Here is a 19,219-nt window from a genome sequence, read left to right on the forward strand (position 1 = left end):
AACATGTGGATTTATGAACATGCAAGAGTCAGTGAAAGCATCTGTAAGTTCGAGTAAATTTTTTTAAATAGTGAAGAAAGAATACATGCATGGAAGGAAGAATGATTTTGCATCCATTATAATTTATACATCCTCTTATACAAATGGGTCTTTATCTTATATAAAGTGTTAAAATTTAGTCAGCATATTTATTTGGTAACATTTTGTGATGAAAAGCACTGCCACCTTTAGAGAGATAAAGCTCAGAGGGCTTCATCTCTAGTCTTCATGTGAGCTGAGGTCCTAGTTTCTAAAGCCAAACAAAGAAGGGGATGGGACGGGGAGCTATTTCTAATATGAGGTCTGAAGAAACTTTCATTCCATAAAGAAGAAGCTCCCCTTTTTTCCACCCATTATATATCCCATTGCAATTGTCAGTGACTTGGTAACCCCTAAAATCAGAACTGTCATGGAGAGCAGTCATGGAAATCAGTTTGCCATGGAGAGCAGGAATCTGAAGAGGATTGTAAGCCAGTTTTAAAAGGTGTTTTCCGTCTTATTCTACAATGTGGGTTTTGCATGCTGCTTTCTTACCCTCGGGGTGTGGTGAATGCCCTGTGTCGCAGTATAAACACTGCAGAGAATGGCACTGTTGCCCACAGGGCATCAGCTCCTTCTCCCTTTTCTGTCATTTCTAATGTTGTTTGGACACCTGGCTTACATAACGGAGGCTGACAAGATAAACCCTTACCTAAGGTTATTCTTAAGGAGCAAGTGGTGAGTTGTTGTTGTTGTTTTTTTAATTCACCTATAATATCAACCTGCCTGTGACCAAATTGGATTTACATACAGTTTTTCTTGTACATAAACGTTTCCCAGGGTTCTTGAGTTTGAAAGTGAGAGAATGAAAAACAAAGCCAGTTCTGTTATTACCAAGACAAATAACTTATAGTAAACAAAGATGAGAAGTGTAAGAACATATTTCAATGAAAATGAAGTTTAAAAAAATCAATTTCCAAGCTTTAAAAGTATGAATATACTACAGTAAGCTGGGCTTCCCTGGTGGCTCAGTTGGTAAAGAATCTGCCTGCAATACGGGAGACCTGGGTTCGATCCCTGCGTTGGGAAGATCGCTTGGAGAAGGAAATGGCAACCTGCTCCAGTGTTCTGGACTATACAGTCCATGGGGTTGGAAAGTGTTGGACACGACTGACAGTAAGCTAGGAATCTGTTCATCTTTACCCCCTGCCTTTGTCTCTGCCTATTGGGCTGCATAGATTGGCCTATAAAAGGGACATTTCCTCTTGAAAACGGATTACTTTTTACCTCAGAAAAAATTCAAACTTTCCTGTAGAAATTCATAAAGAGGGACTTGCCCAGCAGTCCAGTGATTAAGACTTTGCCTTCCAATATAAGGGATGGGGGTTCGATCCCTGGTTGAGGAGCTAAGATCCCAGAAGTTGTGTGGTGTAGGAAAAAAAAAAAGAAATACATAAAGAATAACAAATTTTTAGCTCCAAGAAATATTACTTGATGAGTAAAAAAATTCCTCATGTTTCATGAATTAAAATGTACTACTGGTAAATGAATACTTGGAGTCTTTAAGTAGATATATTTATTACACAGTGTCTTATCTCTGTTTTCCTGATTTTTAAACATCAGAGTTAAAGATGACTTTCAAAAGAATACAAAGTGATCTCTAGGAGATAAATATGAATTTCTTAAGCATTTACTTATTCTGTGAGATACACAGTCACTAGAATATAAACATGCCATGTACCACTGATGGTGTCACTAAGCCAGAGTGATGAGGTTCCACAAAGGCAGAGCTTAAATTCCACTGGAGGTTGAACTCCTCGCGTGGTGTTTTTGGGCTGGAAAAGGAGTAATTTAAAAACAAACAAAAAGATATAAACTCCACTGAAAAAATATGAGATGACTACACTTGGCAACTCTTAAAATTCCAGTCATATTTAAAAATAGAAATACTGTCAGTTTTTAGTTATCCTCACTAATGGGGCTGGGAGTATGATTAACCCCTCAAATCTTTCATGTTTGGCTTTGAAATATTTATTTCCTTAACATGTGAATTGTATGGCATCAGGGCTCATTTTAATCAAAGACAAAACCACAGAGACAAGATTTGTCTCAGGAAGGACTGGAAGGCTCTTCATTGACTGGGACAAGCCTTCTCTAGTTCCTGCACCCCCTTCGGTGCTTGGAGAACACAAATCCATTCTGTTCAGAAACTCTTCCAGGAGGGACGAATCAGAGCACTTCACACAAAGCCCTGTTGCCTTACAAGTCAAGTGGGAAGTAAATGTGAAAACAAAAGAACCAGTGGACCACTAAGAAAATAGTTCACCTTCCTTTAGCGAGCAAGGTTTGCCCCTGGATAAAGCTAAAAATTTGGACAATCAGCTAGCAGATAGCTAAGAACTGGCTCTGGCAATAACTAAGGTCAGATCAAGGTTTTGTGGGGCAGGAGGGTTATACAATTTGAGGAGCATCCTTTATAAAAAAGGTTATAAAGTTAGTCACATGCATTAGTCCATAAGGGGACCTGTGCTGATGAGAGACCCTGCAACTTCAACTTCACTAGCTTCAGGGTAAATCCACCTCTGGGAGTAAATTTCACGTGGGATTAATATATTAATACCTTCCTGCGTGTGTTGCCTTTTAAAAAATAATCCTTGAATGAAGCTCTAATTTACTTTGCAAGCTGCTGGTCCAGATTACACAATCTTCAGTGAGCATCCTCCCCCTCAATGAACAGGGAACCCACAACTCAAGTGAGAACCAAGATGTCGGTAATTAATTTGCTGGCCTTGATGTCTCTTTGGTACCGAGCTGCAGCCTCCTGGGCCTGACTCTGAGTACAAGTATGAGAGAAACCACTGAGAATGACCTTCCTGAATAGAAGAAGGTCAAGTACAGAAACAAGTTTCCAATGCTGCTGCGGGCAGTTGTGCTGTCTCCACTTGAGCCTTTAGGTCCTAAGCCACATCTTTCAAAGTCATGTGTGCCCTGGGTCTGACTCCCTAAGACTCCTTTCCAAGGAACGTTCAGTTCCAGGTTTCCACTGGCACCCTGAGGCCATGGAAATCCCTGAGGTTGAACAAATGATATCAACATGCTGCAGCTGCTCTTCAGCCAGCCCCTGCATACTGACTAAATCTGGATGGAGTCTAGAGCGTACCTGGAGAGCACTTACTGACAGGCGGGCCCATCACTCATCACCATCACTCATCACGGCCAGGTGCAGAGATGCTGAGCAACACTGCCCTATTCCCAGTTCACCTTCAGAGCAGAAGGAAGCCTGTTGGCCCTGGGTGCAGCAGAAAAGTTAGTTGCAGAAGAGGGCTAGCCAACAGGGAAGGAGAAATATATATGTGGTGAAAAACCAGTTGTTTAATTTAATAGGTTATATTTATATAATAACTTGTTAATAGGCAGTATATTGTTGTAAACGGGAAGAAAAGCATTTGTTTGTATCTTTATTACTTGCATAAAGAAGCTCTGGAAGGACATATAAGAACCTAAGGAGAGAAGCTGTGGGGAGAAGCTGGGCAGAAGGCAGACAGGTGTGAGAAAAGAGAATGTTCCCTGGGCACCCCTATATTTTCTGATTCTTGGATCATATGCTCGCATTGCCTGGTCAGATTGTAAGAAGCTATATGAAATAGGGGAGAAAAGTTCTCTTTAAAATAAAGAGAATTAAATTAGTTGTACCCCCTCCTTTTTTAGAGAGCCAGATTTAATTGCATGTTGAGCCCAAAGTCTAGATTGATTTTTGTCAGTGGAAATTGGGATTATATAATCTTCAGGGAGCCTCACACCAACTCCTAGAACAATGTATTGTTATTATCACATAACACTCATGTGTTCACACACTCAGTGCCCTTGTTTTCAGATTTGTATGTGGATCCTGGGCTACAATCCATAGGGTTGCAAAGAGTCGAATGCGACTGGAGCAACTTAGCACCTGGATTAGATCCTCATGCAAGACACTTAAAATACATATTTGAAATTCTTCAAATTATCCCTGAAGTCATTGCCACTTCAGGGATAGTGTGAAGATAAATAGACACTTAAAGAAACTTGTCATTGAACATGATCATAGTTCAAAACCTAGGGATAAGATAGTATGAGAAATGTATTTTAGGAACAGTCTGGAGATTTGGAAAAGTCTTATTTTATTTTTGCAAATTATGAGAATTCATAAATTCCATAGTAGAATTAATGCATTGAATTTTTTTACAAGATTAGAGTTATTCACAATGTATTTAAATTTAGCAATCACTGCCATATTATTGTAGGAAAACAACCTGCATTTAAAATATTAAAAATTATTTATAATTACTTTTGAAGTATAAGGGTTTGGGGTTTTATTTTAGATTTTTCTTATTTACATCCAAATTTTATGCTAATAGAAGAGTTAGCTCTCAGCTAATTGGTTTTTAAAGTGAGTAATGGCTGTTTGTTCAAAACAATAAGGTTGCATTCTAACCACGCTTTTGAGGGAAGGGGATTCAACATGATAGAGATCATTTTGGCAGCATTGTTTGCTGACAAAGAAAAGTGAGAGTGAAGTCCTTTTGTTTGACCGCACTTTACAGTGCCAAAGAGCTTTCACTGTAACCCCTTGTTATCAAATTCAGCCTAGTATCCAGACAGACATTTGTTTGGGGAAATTAAGTGGGTATTTTACATACATAAATGAAGAGTATTATTCTAGAAATAATGTGTAACACAAGTTCATTAACTAGTCGTTCATACACTTTACATGAAAATGATGAGGAAAAGGGTGTACATCTAAATACTCACAAGAATTTCAGAAACCTGATAAGTAGTCCCAGGGTGTAGATTACTCTCTAAAATTAGCTGATGAGTGGCCAGTTTGGAATTTCACTTTCCAGAAATAACAAGCTGTGAAGTATACACAGAGCAGGCCTCAAATTCTCCTTCTCTGCTCTGATTTGATACTGAAGACAATCAGAAGTGGCTCTGAATCCGAGTGCCTCGCAAGGTGAATTCCTTGGAGAACAGATCTGAATAGCTTCCTCATTTAATCCTCGTGTGCTGCTTTAAAACAGGCGCTTTTTATACTGACATATAGAGTCCCAGTGGAGAGAAAATGTGTGTGTGTGTGTGAGAGAGAGAGAAAGCGAGAGAAATCTATTTCAAGCGGTCACATTAGAAAACTGAGGGAAAGGCATTGAGATACTAAGTCACACAGGACTGGAGTAGCGGTTCCCAGACTCTGGGATCTAGCGCCTGATGATCGGAGGTGGTGCTGATGTAATAATAATAGAAATAAAGTGAACAATAAATGTAATGCGCGTGAATCATCCTGAAACCATCCCCTGCCCCTTGCTCGGTGGAAAAATCTTCTTCCATGAAACTGGTCCAAGGTGCTGAAAAGGTTGGGGACTGCTGGACTGAAGGTGAAGGAATATTGATGCATCCAGGAAGGCTTCACGCAAGCCTAAGAGCTGCAAATGCTATTTTCACTCAGACTTTATGGAAATATGCACAGCATTTTTGGTCAGAAGCCAAATCAAGTGTCACTCAGTTGCTTGGTCAAGTAGCACCGGCCACACACCTTTGGTGTGTCTTTTATATCTTCTTATGTTGGGAAGAAATACTGCAAATACCCCAGCGCAAAGAAAACTGAGCAAAGAGAAGCTTCTGAGTCGGGTGTGAAATGACCTAAACCGATTCAGTCAGGAGAACATGCTCATGATTAATGTGTTCGACCCTGTCATTCATCCAAACTAGGAATGTTCCAAATTAAGAGCAGCCAGCAGATTGCTTTTTACAGCCCATCTCTGATCAAACAGTCCTGTCTGCCTGGAGCCCTGTGGGGGAACAGCTGCCTGAGGCTGTTTCTGGACTGTCAGAAAGAGCTAGGAATGATTCCCAAGGGTGGGGCAGAAGGCTGTGCCCCTACACTTGCTACACAGCTGCGATTCCCAGTCCACCCTCCCGTTTCACATCCAAGGAAACCAAGACAAACAGCCTCAGCATACCTTCTTAATCTGCACTAATTTTAAATTATCCATATCGTGAAGGATGGATTTGTCAGAACTCTGTTCCTTTGCCAAAATTCAAGAAGCACAATTGAATTTATGATGTTACCCAATGACTATGCAGTCCAATTTAATAAACACTGCCTAGTATTTTCCTGGGATGGCTGCTTCCTTGAGAGTGGGAATAGAAATCAATATGGATCAGACAGAGTCCCCATCTTCAAGGCACTCACGGTTTAGCAGAAGTGACACTTACCCAACCGTAATTTGATTAACATTATACCTTCCCATTTGAACCAAGTAACACTGATGTGAAGAGGCGGAAATGCTGTTGTGTGGAATTTTAGGGAGGAGATTATTGAAGTGGCATTTGATCAGAGTCTTGAAGGATGAGTTGGAATTTTGCTAGATGGAGAATGGTGTATTTTCTAAAGTGTAGAAAAGGGTGCATTTTAGGGACATAGGGCATGAGTGTGAATGTGTGTGTGTGTGTGTGTACACAAGCTGGGGAGAGGAAAGGACTGGCTGAGGATTATTTCCTTTCTCTTTCTCTTTCTGTAACTTTCCCTGCTCCCAAATATGCTTATAACCATGTCCAAAAATCTGAAGAAATCAAATGCAACTAAATAGAGAACGGGGCTTCCCCATTGGCTCAGTGGTAAAGAATCCACCTGCTAAGCAGGAGACGTGAGTTTGATCCCTGGGTTGGGACGATCCCCTGGAGAAGTTAACGGCAACACACTCCAGTATTCTTACCTGGAAAATCCCACAGACAGAGGAATCTGGTGGGCTATAGTCCCCGCAGTGGCAAAGAGTTGGACATGACTTAGCGACTAAACAGTAACAGCCAATAGAGACCAGTTGGAAAATGGAAACATCCCATGTTGTCAGGAGCCAGGCCGCCTGGGTTCAGATCCCAGCTCTGCTGTTTTAGCTGTTAAAGCTGGGGCAGGCTACTTAACCGTTCTGTGCCTGGGTTTCTTCATCTGGAGAATGATGTTAAAAGTAGTAGCACTGGGAATTCCTGGGGGTCCAATGGCTGGGACTCTGAGCTCCCAATGCACAGGGCCCAGGTTCGATCCCTGGTTGGGGAGCTAGACCTAGACCTCGTGTGCCACAGCTAAAGATACTGTATGCTGCAACTAAGGGCCAGCGCAGCCAAACAAAATATATTACATTCTTTAAAAAGTAGTGCAACCTTATGTGGTTGTTGTGAGGATTGAATTTACTAATCTGGACATAAAGTACTTAGAGCCTTTCCCGACTCTCAGTAAATACTGTTTCTATTATGGTTATTAGCATTATTTGTGATAACTATGCACATGAAGTAGAATGTTAGAAAAGGAAACAAATGAAATTTAGCTCCCCTTTGGGGCAGAAAATGGCTTAAGCTAGGTCCAGCGCCATAGCTACTGGCTACTGAGAACATGAGACTTCCCTGGTGGCTCAGACAGTAAAGAATCCTCCTGCCAATGCAGGAGCTGCAGGAGACGTGGGTCTGATCCCTGGGTGGGGAAGCTCCCCTGGAGTAGGAAATGGCAACCTACTCCAGTATTCTTGCCTGGAGAATCCCATGGACAGAGGAACCTGGCTGGCTACAGTCAATGGGGTTGCAAAGAGCTGGACACAACTGAACGACTGAGCACACGCTGAGAACATGAGGACATGGTGATGAATCAAGGTGAAGACTCAGGGGCCAGTGTCTCAGGAGGGGCCCCTCCAGGGAGCCCCTGCCTCTCCAGGCTGAGAGGCTTTGCCAGGTATCGGCAGTCAGAAAAAGGGACTCTTTTAGCTTCTATTTATCAGTAGTTTTCTTTCATGACTGATATTCTAAGTTCTTCCAAGCTGAGAGCTATGTTTGCTTATGACAGAATAAAACAAATATAATGAGCTTTCAATGCAATGACAAGGTTTTGGACAATGTGCAGGAATGTCAGTGGGAAGGATGTTTTGCTTTCATCCTACACAGATAGCCAACAAAAAACCCACTCAAAGCCTTTCTCTCTGTTGTGTCAACAATGGTTGTCTTTCTTTTCATTTTTAAGTTCATCTATTGAAGTATAATATGTACACAAAATAGGGTGGTATGGCATATAAATGTAGAACTTTGATGAATTTTTGTAGACCGCCTACCCCCAGGTAACAAGCACCAAAATCAAGAAACCAAACATTATCAACACCCAAGGGACCGCCTTCATCCCTGCCCCTTGCCCTGACTTCTAGCAGCATTAATTGATCTTTTCTTGCTTTGTACTTTACATAAAAACAATCATTATACTCTTTTGTATCTGGCTCTTTCCACTCAAAATTATGTACGCAATATACAAACACAAGGTTGTGAATGGCCAACTTCTTGAATGTAATTTTTGTAATGGAGGAGGGAAGCACATTCATCAAGAAAGTTTATGATACTTGTAATGAATTTTATTTGCATTTATTGAGCAGACTCTGCTACTGACCTCTGTGCTATGTCTACAGATGTTTTTTCAAGAGGAACAGTTGTATGTGTGTTAATCATGAAGCTGTTTACACCTCAACTTACTTCACCTCATTTCCATTGTCTCATAGGTATAAAAACCAGGTGCCAATAAATGTCCAGGCACATCCTGGAAAGTATATCATCGAAAGCCGATATGGAATGCACACTCTGGAGATAAATGCGTAAGAAACATCACGGTCTGTGTATGTTGCCGACAATTGCTTGGCGGGGGGTTCTCCCCTCTTCCTCCCTACTCAGTGGTATCAGGATGGGGGACAATCCCAAGTATTGCTTCTCTTGGTGCACACCTATGAGTGATAATCATGACATTCTTACCAAGCCCAAGTTACTGCCCAAAGTGATCTTTTGAATTTAGTCAAAGATGATGAGGAAAAATTCATTTGTATCTATTTAACCTTTTGTATGGGCTTCCCAGGGGCTCAGTGTTAAAGAATCCACCTGCCAATGCAGATGACTCAAGTACGATCCCTATGTTGGGAGGAAATGTCAATCCTCTCCAGTATTCTTGCTGAGACAATCCCATAGACAGAAGAGCCTGACGGGCTACAGTCTACGGGGTCGCAAAGAATCAGACACGACTCAGCAACTAAACAACAATTCTTTTATGTACTTGAGAGTTCTTCTCAGGTATTAGCAAGAAAAATAAGTTACAGAATAGGCATTTATATTCAAATGTCTTCTCAGAGTCCCGAATCTGCATCAGCATTATACACGTTTGCCTTTCCTCAGTAGAGGCCAGTGAAGTTTGAGGTGGGTGACACTGAATGTAAACTGGACCTAGAGAAGTTGTTTTTTCCTTTAGCTCACCAGAAACTGCGTGGAAACTATCTGCCCATTCTGTCAGATGGATGCAGGGCCTAACATTGGGATGTTTTTTAAAGCAAATCAACAGCAAAAATTTTAAAGCAGAATCCACATCAAAGTTTCTAGGTCTTCAAAGGGGTATCATGTCTCCTAACATGGTTTTGAAATCCAAGCCTACTAATGTGGATAATGAAGAAGTTACACAAGCTCCCAGCATTTCCAGTTCAAATAAAACCATGACATGCTGTGAAGTCAAAGTAGAATTTAAGTCATTCTATTCTCAGGAGATATATAGCTTTCTCAGATCAGAGAGGTTGGCACAGGTCATTCTCGGCTTCAAGCAGAACCCTGGGACCCTGGGATGATCGCCAGGCAGGGACCCCTTCCTAAAGACCCATCCATTCTGTCCGTCAGTGATTCAACCAAGTCGGCAGTGAGCTGTGTGGTTGCTTTATAATTAAACAACCATGGAAGAAACAACCATACTGACCCGCCTGGGATTCTATGAATGTCTGTAAAATTTCAGCAAGAATTCAAATTTCACCAATGAAACTAAAGAAGAACAGTGAAGAACATGAACCCTGGCAATGATAAAACAGCGTGCTTTGAAATCTTAGCCTGTTCATCTCTGCATAAGAGCCTTCTCTCTCTAAAGTGAAAGTGAAAGTCACTCAGTGGAGTATACTCTTTGCTACCCATGGACTGTAGCGCTCCAGGCTTCTCTGTCCATGGCATTCTCCAGGCCAGAATACTGGAGTGGGTAGCCATTCCCTCCTCCAGGGGATCTTCCCAACCCAGGGATCGAACCCAGGTCTCCCAAGACATCCCTATGTCTGCATCCATCATAACTTAGAGGAACTTCCAAATGGCACTTCTTGTATTGTGTTGTGGGCCTGAACATTAGTAGAATTGAGGGACAGATAACTTGTTTGTACTCTGAGGCTAAAACACAGAACCACACTAGACAAACCTGAATCCATTTGGGCGTCTATAAGGAGAGGTTGTTTCTTTGTCTCTCCATCACACTATAACAGCCAGACTGAAACCCATCCTGAGGGAGGCCCCTCAGGGTCCTACCTGCTACAAAGGTACATGACCAGACATTTTCTGCTCCAGATACAACTGTAAACCAATTTTTCATCACACTGTTCATGCTCTATATACTCAACACTTTGTTGGCTTTTATTTTTGGACATTTTAAGTTAACTCAAGCTAGGGTCATAGTGGACTATAGCTGTTGGTAGGTAGATCTATTGGCCTATGTAAAATCCCACAGGGAACTTGATTAGGAAGTGTAGCTTTATCAAGAGTCCCAAAGAGCGGTGTGTTAACCGATGACGTGCTGTGTGTCATGTTAGCAAAGAGATCCTTGACAAAACAGTCAGGGTTACAATCAGCCCGCCTTATCTGTGGAGACGGAACCCATGGGTACTGAGGCCTCAGCGTACTACTCCATTTTACTTAAAACAGGGGTCCCCAATCCCCCAGCTGAGGACCGGTACCTGTGCCGTTCCATGGTTGTTAGGATCGGGGCGGCACAGCAGGAGGTGAGCGGTGGGCACGTGAGCTAAGCTTCATCTGCCGCTCCCCATCGCTTCCATTGCTGCCTGAACCAATAGCCCCCTGCCTTTGCCTGTGCCCCATCCCTGGAAAAATTGTCTTCCATGAAACTGGTCCCTGCTGCCAAAAAGGTTTGGGACCACTGACTTAAGGGACTTGAGCCTCCTTGGATTTTGTTATCCACGGGGGTCCTGGAACCAGTCCCCTGCAGACACTGAGGGACAACTGTACCAGGAGTGTCACTCCACCGGGCACTCATCCCATCTGTTCTTTCAGGTGTGATTTTGAAGACACGGCTCAGTACCGGGCCTCGGCGATGAATGCCAAAGGAGAACTTTCAGCGTATGCTTCGGTTGTGGTAAAGAGTAGGTTTGCTGGACTTGTTTCAATCACAGTGTATTTTAAAAAAATTTATTCTCACTGCTAACATATAAACAGGTCAAGAAGCAGTTGTCAAAAATTGCTGCTTTCTTTTCTAGGATACAAGGGAGAGCTTGACGATACTCGCTTCCATTCGGGGGCATCCACCTTGCCCCCCAGCTGTAAGTCTGAAAATATTTTTGCTGTGTCATCTCTATACAATACTGTATAATAAGCTATTCCATAACACTGAAAAAAATGCAGGTATACTAAGTCATTTCAGTTCTGTCCGACTCTTTGTGACCCATGGACTGTAGCCTGCCAGGCTCCTCTGTCCTGCCCAGTCTTCTCTGGGCAAGAATACCAGAGTGGGTTGCCATGCCTTCCTTCAAGGGATCTTCCCGACCCAGGGATGGAACTCATGTCTCTTCCATCTCCTGCACTGGCAGATGGATTTTTTATCACTAGCACCACCTGGGAAGCCCAAAATAAATGCATAGTCTATAATATGTGCTAGTATGTATGTAATGGGCTTCCCAAGTGGCACCAGTGGTAAAGAACCTGCCTGACAGTGCAGGAGACATAAGAGACGTGGGTTCAGTCCCTGGGTGGGGAAGATCCCCTGGAGGAGGGCATGGCAACCCCCTCCAGTATTTGTGTCCAGAGAATCCCATGGACAGAGGAGCTTGGCAGCCTATAGTCCAGAGGGTTGCAAAGAGTCGGACATGACTGAAGCGATTTAGCACATGTACGTAATACTACCTGTAGTTAGTTTTATTTTTTTAGATTCTTTGGCTACTGTATTCTCCTTCTGCTTATAATTGCTTTATTCTGGTTTTATAAAAGCCTGGATGTAATGGGCTAAAAATGACAAATGATTTTAAGTCTTTCTTTCCTTAAGCTGAGAAAAATCATTATACAAACCTGCAGTGTGACTTAACCACACACACACATATATAGAGTCTGGACTGTATCAGGGCAGTCTTATTCATCCTTATATATCCAGTGTAGCATCATCTCCTTAAGAAGTCTCTGTCGGCCCCCCACCGTACCCCAGCCCCCACCTACTTAGGCTATGTGTCCGGGTGGAGGCTGTGACACCTCTGTAAGGGCATCTACTCACTGGACATTAATTGTTAACTGTTTGCTCCCACTGACCCATGAGCCACTTGAAGGCTAGGCTGGACCTTTTATCTTTGGACACTAGAACCTGATGCAGAGTAGTATTTGATGATGAATGAATAAATGCATACACTAATTTATAAAATGCAATGTAAAATGAGCTCTAAGTGTGGTTTAATAACAAATTATTAGTATTCTGATCCATAGTAATTTATAAATTTGTGAATTTCGATCATGTCATCTGCATCAGAACTTCTTTTCATGGGAAGCAATAAAAGTAAAACCCTTATGGTTCTTCAGTAACTAGATGCTGACACTGTTCAGACTGGAAATGGTAGTCAAGCCCCAAATTCTTATTTTCCAAACATTAAAAAATAAGTGGTTGGAAAAAAAAAAAGTGGTCGTTTTGAAAATGGTTATGGGAATATTGACTCTTGGGTCAGTTTTTCACCTAACTGATTGGCTTGATGTCTCTCCATACTTCATGGAATGGCTCCTAATTTTAATATGCCTAGTTGTAATCATGGGTATCAATCCCATGCACAAGAAGGCGTGCTGGGTGGGAGTAAGGAAGAACACATCCCAAATCCGATCCTTCTCTTGTCATTTGATTTATACTGAGATACAATGGCTGGAAAATTTGAAACTATGATGTATAAATCATTTGATAGGTTTGTTGTGATTGCTTTCGGCCTGTGCTCATTAAAACGCTTATGTCTCGTTGATGAGAAAAAATGAATTACTGATGTTTGTTTCTGTTGTGCCCAGTTGCCGTGACCCCTTACGGTTATGCGTCCAGGTTTGATATCCACTTTGATGACAAGTTTGAAGTGTCTTTCGGGAGAGAAGGCGAGACGATGAGTCTGGGCTGCCGTGTAGTTATCACCCCTGAAATTAAACATTTCCAGCCGGAGATCCAGTGGTACCGAAATGGTGAGCCTTAATGATGAATTCTCAATGAGGCTCATATTCGCAGAAGGTCACAGACCAGACTTGGTCCTAAAGCATGAATGTCTGTAGATTGCAGTTCTGTTTACCAGACCTGGCAGAAACTAGATAGTGGAGGACATAACATACTGGGTGTTACAAAAGTTTTTACACATATTTTAGAGTAGCAGAACTTTTATAACATGTTTGTGGAGATCATAATTTCTTATCACAGTGTAATACAGGGAAAGGATCACAAAACATGTATTTTCCTTTTACAAGTTGGATATATATTCATTTTGTAAGTTAATTTTATTCGGTAAGATAAAGTGAAATCCAGGGAAGTCCTGTTGGTTCCCAGGCGGTACCAGTGGTACCACTGTGGGTGGTAGTCAGCGTGCTCACCACGCAGCTGGCCTAAACTTCAGTGTCCATGTGGGCACCGGGCAGGCTGGGCCATCGTGAAGCGAAGGCTAGGACCAGGACCTGAGCCCGGAGTGAAGCCAGCGGTAGCTGCAGTGGTAGCGGCAGCGGTGCTGCCGGACGTGGCCCTGGAGGAGAGGAGAGACCCGCCAGATGCAGCCGGGAGCCCCGTGGGAGTCCAGATCCCCTGTCCATCTCCAGGGCCCGTCTTGGTGGGATCTGCTCAAACATGACTTCCTGGCCTAAGCACCGTGACAGGAACAATCACACAGTAAACTTTGTCTATAAAACATTACAAAATAGAAGCATGTATACAGGTATTGCAGTAAGGCACATAAGGCAGTTGTTAGAGTTCTTCTGAGTTTGGACTCTCTGTTTATGAAAACTGCTACAACATTGCAAAGCAAATATTCACAGGCTTAGAAATAAAAATTTAAAGATTGCCACATTCAGTGAAAATGAACACTATTTCCATACAAAACTTTGGATGAAGCAGTTTATTAACAAGAAAGATTTTTCTAAGTAATTTTTCTCATAATCGAAGGTACAGTAAGAAAATGTATAAATAGGCATTTAAATTATATACAAATCATGAAGTCATCACAAGTTACAGGACATGTAAGAGGAAACATTTAAGATGCCATTAGGTAAATATACATTTAAAATTAAATTCAGACTTACATGAAACTATTTGTATAAGGAGATAGATCTTTTTAGAAAAAATTGTTCTTCAAGAATTGTCAGCTCTAGAGTACAAAAATTTATATTTTAAAATAGTTTATCAGAGGATTAACCTAATGTTAATTTTATAACCATAACTATATAATTGTATATAGTATAAAAGTGTATAATACTGTAACTATATAGCACTCTTAACAGCAGCATTAATAGTTGCATCAGCAGAAAGATCTTTCTCAAAATAAATCAAAATTATTTGTGACTTTTCATTTGCCAAGACTGAATGATGTTACTTTCAATTTTATTAATTTAAAATAAAGTTGCTAAAGTATAAATCTGATGGCCTAAGAACTGAGGTTGCAAAAAAATAAGTCAAAAATTCTGTGTTATCAATCAACATATCACAAAATAAAGTATTGTTTTGTATGTAAGAATTATGGCATGAAAATAATTATTTTCTTGCAATTTGTATTACCCTATTATGTTTTATAAATAATAAACTATTTTTAGAGGAAAAAGTTTTATATCTTATTTCTTAACTGTATTTTTTTCTTCTGCTTTTTGAGCCAAGAGCCGTGCAGTTTCATTTTGCACTGAGTCTTCCAGATGGTATATCTGGCCGTAGTTCCCTCACTTCTGGTCTAGCATTTTAAGCAATATAAATATGACACAATGACTCAAAGCCCTACAGACTTCCTGTAATAGATAGCTTTCAATATAGAAGAAGAGGAATAAAGAGAGAGAGAGATGGGGAGAGGAGCGAGTTGCGGGGAGGGAGGAAGAAGATAGTAATGGAGAAAGAAGTCAGTAAATTTGTTTACATTTTTCCCCCCAGGGGTACCTGTTTCTCCATCAAAATGGGTGCAAACACATTGGAGTGGAGATCGGGCAACACTAACATTTTCTCATCTCAACAAGGAAGACGAAGGTCTCTACACAGTTCGTGCGCGAATGGGAGAATATTATGAACAGTACAGTGCTTACGTCTTTGTTCGAGGTAAGGCCTGGCAAAAAGCAGAACATCTGAGAATATTTAAAACACTGAGTCCGTATCAATCTATCCAAACGTATTTTGGGTAATGATGAAAGAGCTGTTTGAAAATTCCTCCCGGGACCTCCCTGGTGGTCCAGTGTTTAGGACTCAGTGCTTTCACTGCTGGGGTGCCAGGGTTCAATCCTTGGTCTGAGAGCTATGATCCCGCAAGCTACATGGTGCAGCAAAAAAAATTAAAAAATTCTCCCAGATGATGTAGCACAAGGATGTTAGCATCCGGTAAAATTAGAATGGATGTGAAAAGGTCAACCCTAAAAGCACCAACCTGAAGATGACCAGTTTCTAGACTGTGCTGCCTCTTCTTCAGTGAGCCACCAGCGCAGTCCTCTGCAGGTGTTTGAGGGGCTACATCCTGATGATGTGAGTGAAGTCATCTTGGTTTAAAGAAGGAACAATAAAATAGCAATGGGGATTCACTCTTCATCTGTTTTGGAGAGCTAATTTATTACTTCATCCCAGGCCTTCTCTTACAGCTTTAACGAACTAGGAAGCAAGATGCTACAACCGAATCTTTAAGACAAGTTATGGTTGTTGATTTTAAGAGTCTTTCTTTTCTCAGCAGTGTCTTGAACGTAAATGTTCTTGCTACATGAGATCTGAGCACACTTGGAAGATCATGAACATGTCCTGGGCACAAGGGTAGTGCTCTGTGTTCTTTTATGTGACTGTCAGTCAGGTGTGGCCACACGAGCAGACAGAGGAGGGGCTCAGGAAAATAGAGTGTATTACACTCACAGGTCCTGGAGACCCACACCGGGCCACAGGGGGAGGCAGCAGCATTGCTCGCTCAGGAGGAAGAAGGGTCAGACCCTTCTGAGAGCTCGGACCACAGTCTTTACTGGATTTCCTGTGGAAAAGGCAAGGCGGGGTGGGATAAACAATTCAGGATCGGCTAGTGTGAACAGTTTCAGTGGACCCTAAGCCATAGGGGTCGTGCCTAGTTGTCTGGTGCCTAGTGCTGAGATGGTTAAGTCAGAGGAATATTTCCTCCTGGGGTACATGGCTGGATGAAGGAGGTCAGCCCTGGACATTTATTCTTTCCGCTTTACCAATTTTCCAAAGAAGTCTAAGGCTCACAAAATGTTAGGATTCCGCTTCATTTTAAGATGCAGAAACTAAAGCTCAGCAAAGTAAATTGATTTCCCAAAAGCCTCACGGGCTTCGTGGGTGGCACTAGTGGTAAAGAACCTGCCTGCCAATGCAGGAGAAGTAAGTGATGCAGGTTCGATCCCTGGGTTCAGTCACAGGTTCTATCGCAGGTCGAGAAGGGAATGGCAACCCGCTCCAGTACTCTTGTTTGGAGAATCCCATGGACAGAGGAGCCTGGTGGGTTACAGTCCATGGGGTTGCAAAGAGTCAGACACGACTGAAGTGATTTAGCATGCATGCAGAAACTTCACAGTTATTTAGAAACAGAAGTGGTACTAAGATGCAGGTCTTCTGGTGGCTAACCCAGGATTTTAGTCAGGGAATAGGCTAAGCTGCTGAAATGGAACTTGAAAACAAGAGGTTTATTTCTGTCCTGTGTCCATCAATGTAGAAGGGTGGTCCAGATGGTCCTGCTCAAAGCACTTGTTCAGAGCCTCTGGTCCCATCTGTGTTGCTGCTCGGCAGGCCCTGTGTGCTGCCCCGTGCTCCCAGGCCAGCCTGTGGGAGGGGAAATGCAGAGATGCACACAGCACTTCTTCCTGGTGAATACACCTCCATGTGTGTTGGGGAGCTGGGGTGATGAAGTTTTAGCTGGACAGCGTGTTACCCGTGGAAGATCAAGGGTTCCAGTACCAAAAGGCAACAGGAGGAGTGGACACTAGGGACGGTCAGCAGTCTACACCACAGCGGTACTGAGCAATAATAAATGATCATCGGATTCTGCCTCAGATCAGCTACTGATAAAGATACATGGATATCTCTACCAACTGAAAACTGGGTATTTTGGAAAAAGTCAGATCTTGCGAGGGGGAAAAGAGGGTAGCCTTCTGGGTCATTTGCAGTGAAAATGGACACATTGGAAGTTATTAGCAAGTATATTTATTTAACCACCGTGATAGTCCTGGCCAGATGAGAACTGAATAAGCAAACAGGGTCTTTGCCTCTGCTCTAAACTGTCTTACCTGAACTAGAGTCTCTCTGGTGACTCAGAAAGCACTGAGTTATGCCTTGAGGAGTCCCTCTGTGCTCTTTCCCTGGGAGCTCAGACACAGTCTAGGGTCTCCTCAATAACATTTCTCAGTGGCCATGCCAGGGTCATGGTCCTTTGCAGGTTGAGGCCAAATTTCACATTACTAAATGCAGACAGGTGGAAGGATTGAAGTTTATCATTAAGCTGGTCTTCATTCCACAAAATAAGGGAAGATTCTAAAATGTATCAGATGTTGAGAGAATTGAGAAGATTCATGGAAAGATGAAATTGCAAAGACGAGCCTCAGAAATCGAGTTGTGAATTCAACTTTTAGAAGACGATTTCCCTCATAAGTTTATTTTAAATGCTATGGTTTGGATTCTTTTAAAAAATCTTTGTTGAGATGTAATTACATACCATAAGAGTCAACCATGCTAAGTGGACAGTGCTTTTTGGAATATTTATAGAGCTGTGCACCACCAGCCCTCCATCTACAATCCAGCTTTAGAACATTCCCATCACACCCTGCCCCACCCGAGATATTTCTTGTGTCCCTTCCCCACTCTCATTCCCAGACTAGCCTCCAAGCAGCCACTAATCTACTCCCTGTCACTATAGACTTTCTTTTCTAAACATTTCTGAATATGTGATCTTTCACTTTTGTCTTTTTTTTCATTGAGCATATGTTTTGAGGTTCTTTATGATGGTAGTTTACTTCTTTTTATTGCTGACTAGATATGCTTCATTTTGTGTGTCTATTCACCAGTTGATAGACAATTGGATTGTTTCTGCTCTCTGACTACTCTGAATAACGCTGCTATGAAGATTTCTATTTGTATGCATTGACCTGGGCTTTCATTTCTCTTGGTTAGATAGCTACCACTGGAATTGCTGGGTCATATGTTAAATTTGTGTTTAATTTTTGAGAAACTGCCAGAGTGTTTTAAGTGACATTTTATGTTTTGGTTTTTTTTTTCAAACTTTGAGCTACATGAAGCCATTTCCATGCATTTTTTTTTTAGACTCTGGTATTTTGTTGCTTAGGAAATAGCTTCTGAACCAGAATGATCAGTGCAGAAAGCACCATATGTCAGCAGAAACACATTTCAGAGATGTACACTTTGGGCCAGGGTTTTATTACATAGATGCTATATGTTCTTTTTGAAAAAATAGATAATGTAAATAAGCAAAAAAGGACAAAAGAAAAGCCATCATAAGTCTACCACCCAGAGATATCCAAAATTATCATTTTAATACATATTCTTTGAGACTTCTATATATTCTCCCCACCCCTCCACACATACATGGTGGGGGGAGCAGAGAAAGATGATAAAGTGATGAAGGATGGGATATAAATGTAATGAAAAAAGAATTACAATTGACAGATAAATGGATGAAAAAGTTTTTGCTAATAAAGCAATAAAATTGATCTATCACATTCAAAAGATTTACAAGGTTTTTAGAATCCATTAGAATGAAGGAATGGATGGATAAACATGTTGTTGGTGAGTGTAAATTGGTTCAGCTTTTCTCAGGGTGTTTTGTCACTATATATCAATAGTGTACACTTTCAACAATTCTGCTGCTGCTGCTAAGTCGCTTCAGTCGTGTCCGACTCTCTGCGACCCCATAGACGGCAGCCCACCAGGCTCCCCTGTCCC

General features: G+C 41.7%; 1 protein-coding gene across 2 annotated transcripts in view; it reads left to right on the top strand.

Annotated features, from left to right (window-relative positions):
* The window catches only part of MYOM1 (myomesin 1), a 124,172-nt gene that overhangs the window by 26,933 nt on the left and 78,020 nt on the right, over positions 1–19,219 (top strand). For both annotated transcript variants that reach the window (XM_010832718.1, XM_010832717.1), the window contains exons 6-10: positions 8,580–8,672; positions 11,152–11,240; positions 11,355–11,417; positions 13,126–13,290; positions 15,221–15,382. In XM_010832718.1, coding sequence (XP_010831020.1) covers positions 8,580–8,672; positions 11,152–11,240; positions 11,355–11,417; positions 13,126–13,290; positions 15,221–15,382 — 572 coding nt within the window. The remainder of the gene's footprint in view (positions 1–8,579; positions 8,673–11,151; positions 11,241–11,354; positions 11,418–13,125; positions 13,291–15,220; positions 15,383–19,219) is intronic.

The sequence above is a fragment of the Bison bison genome, unplaced genomic scaffold (genome assembly GCF_000754665.1).
Source record: "Bison bison bison isolate TAMUID 2011002044 unplaced genomic scaffold, Bison_UMD1.0 scf7180017862158, whole genome shotgun sequence".
Taxonomy (NCBI): Eukaryota; Metazoa; Chordata; class Mammalia; order Artiodactyla; family Bovidae; genus Bison; species Bison bison.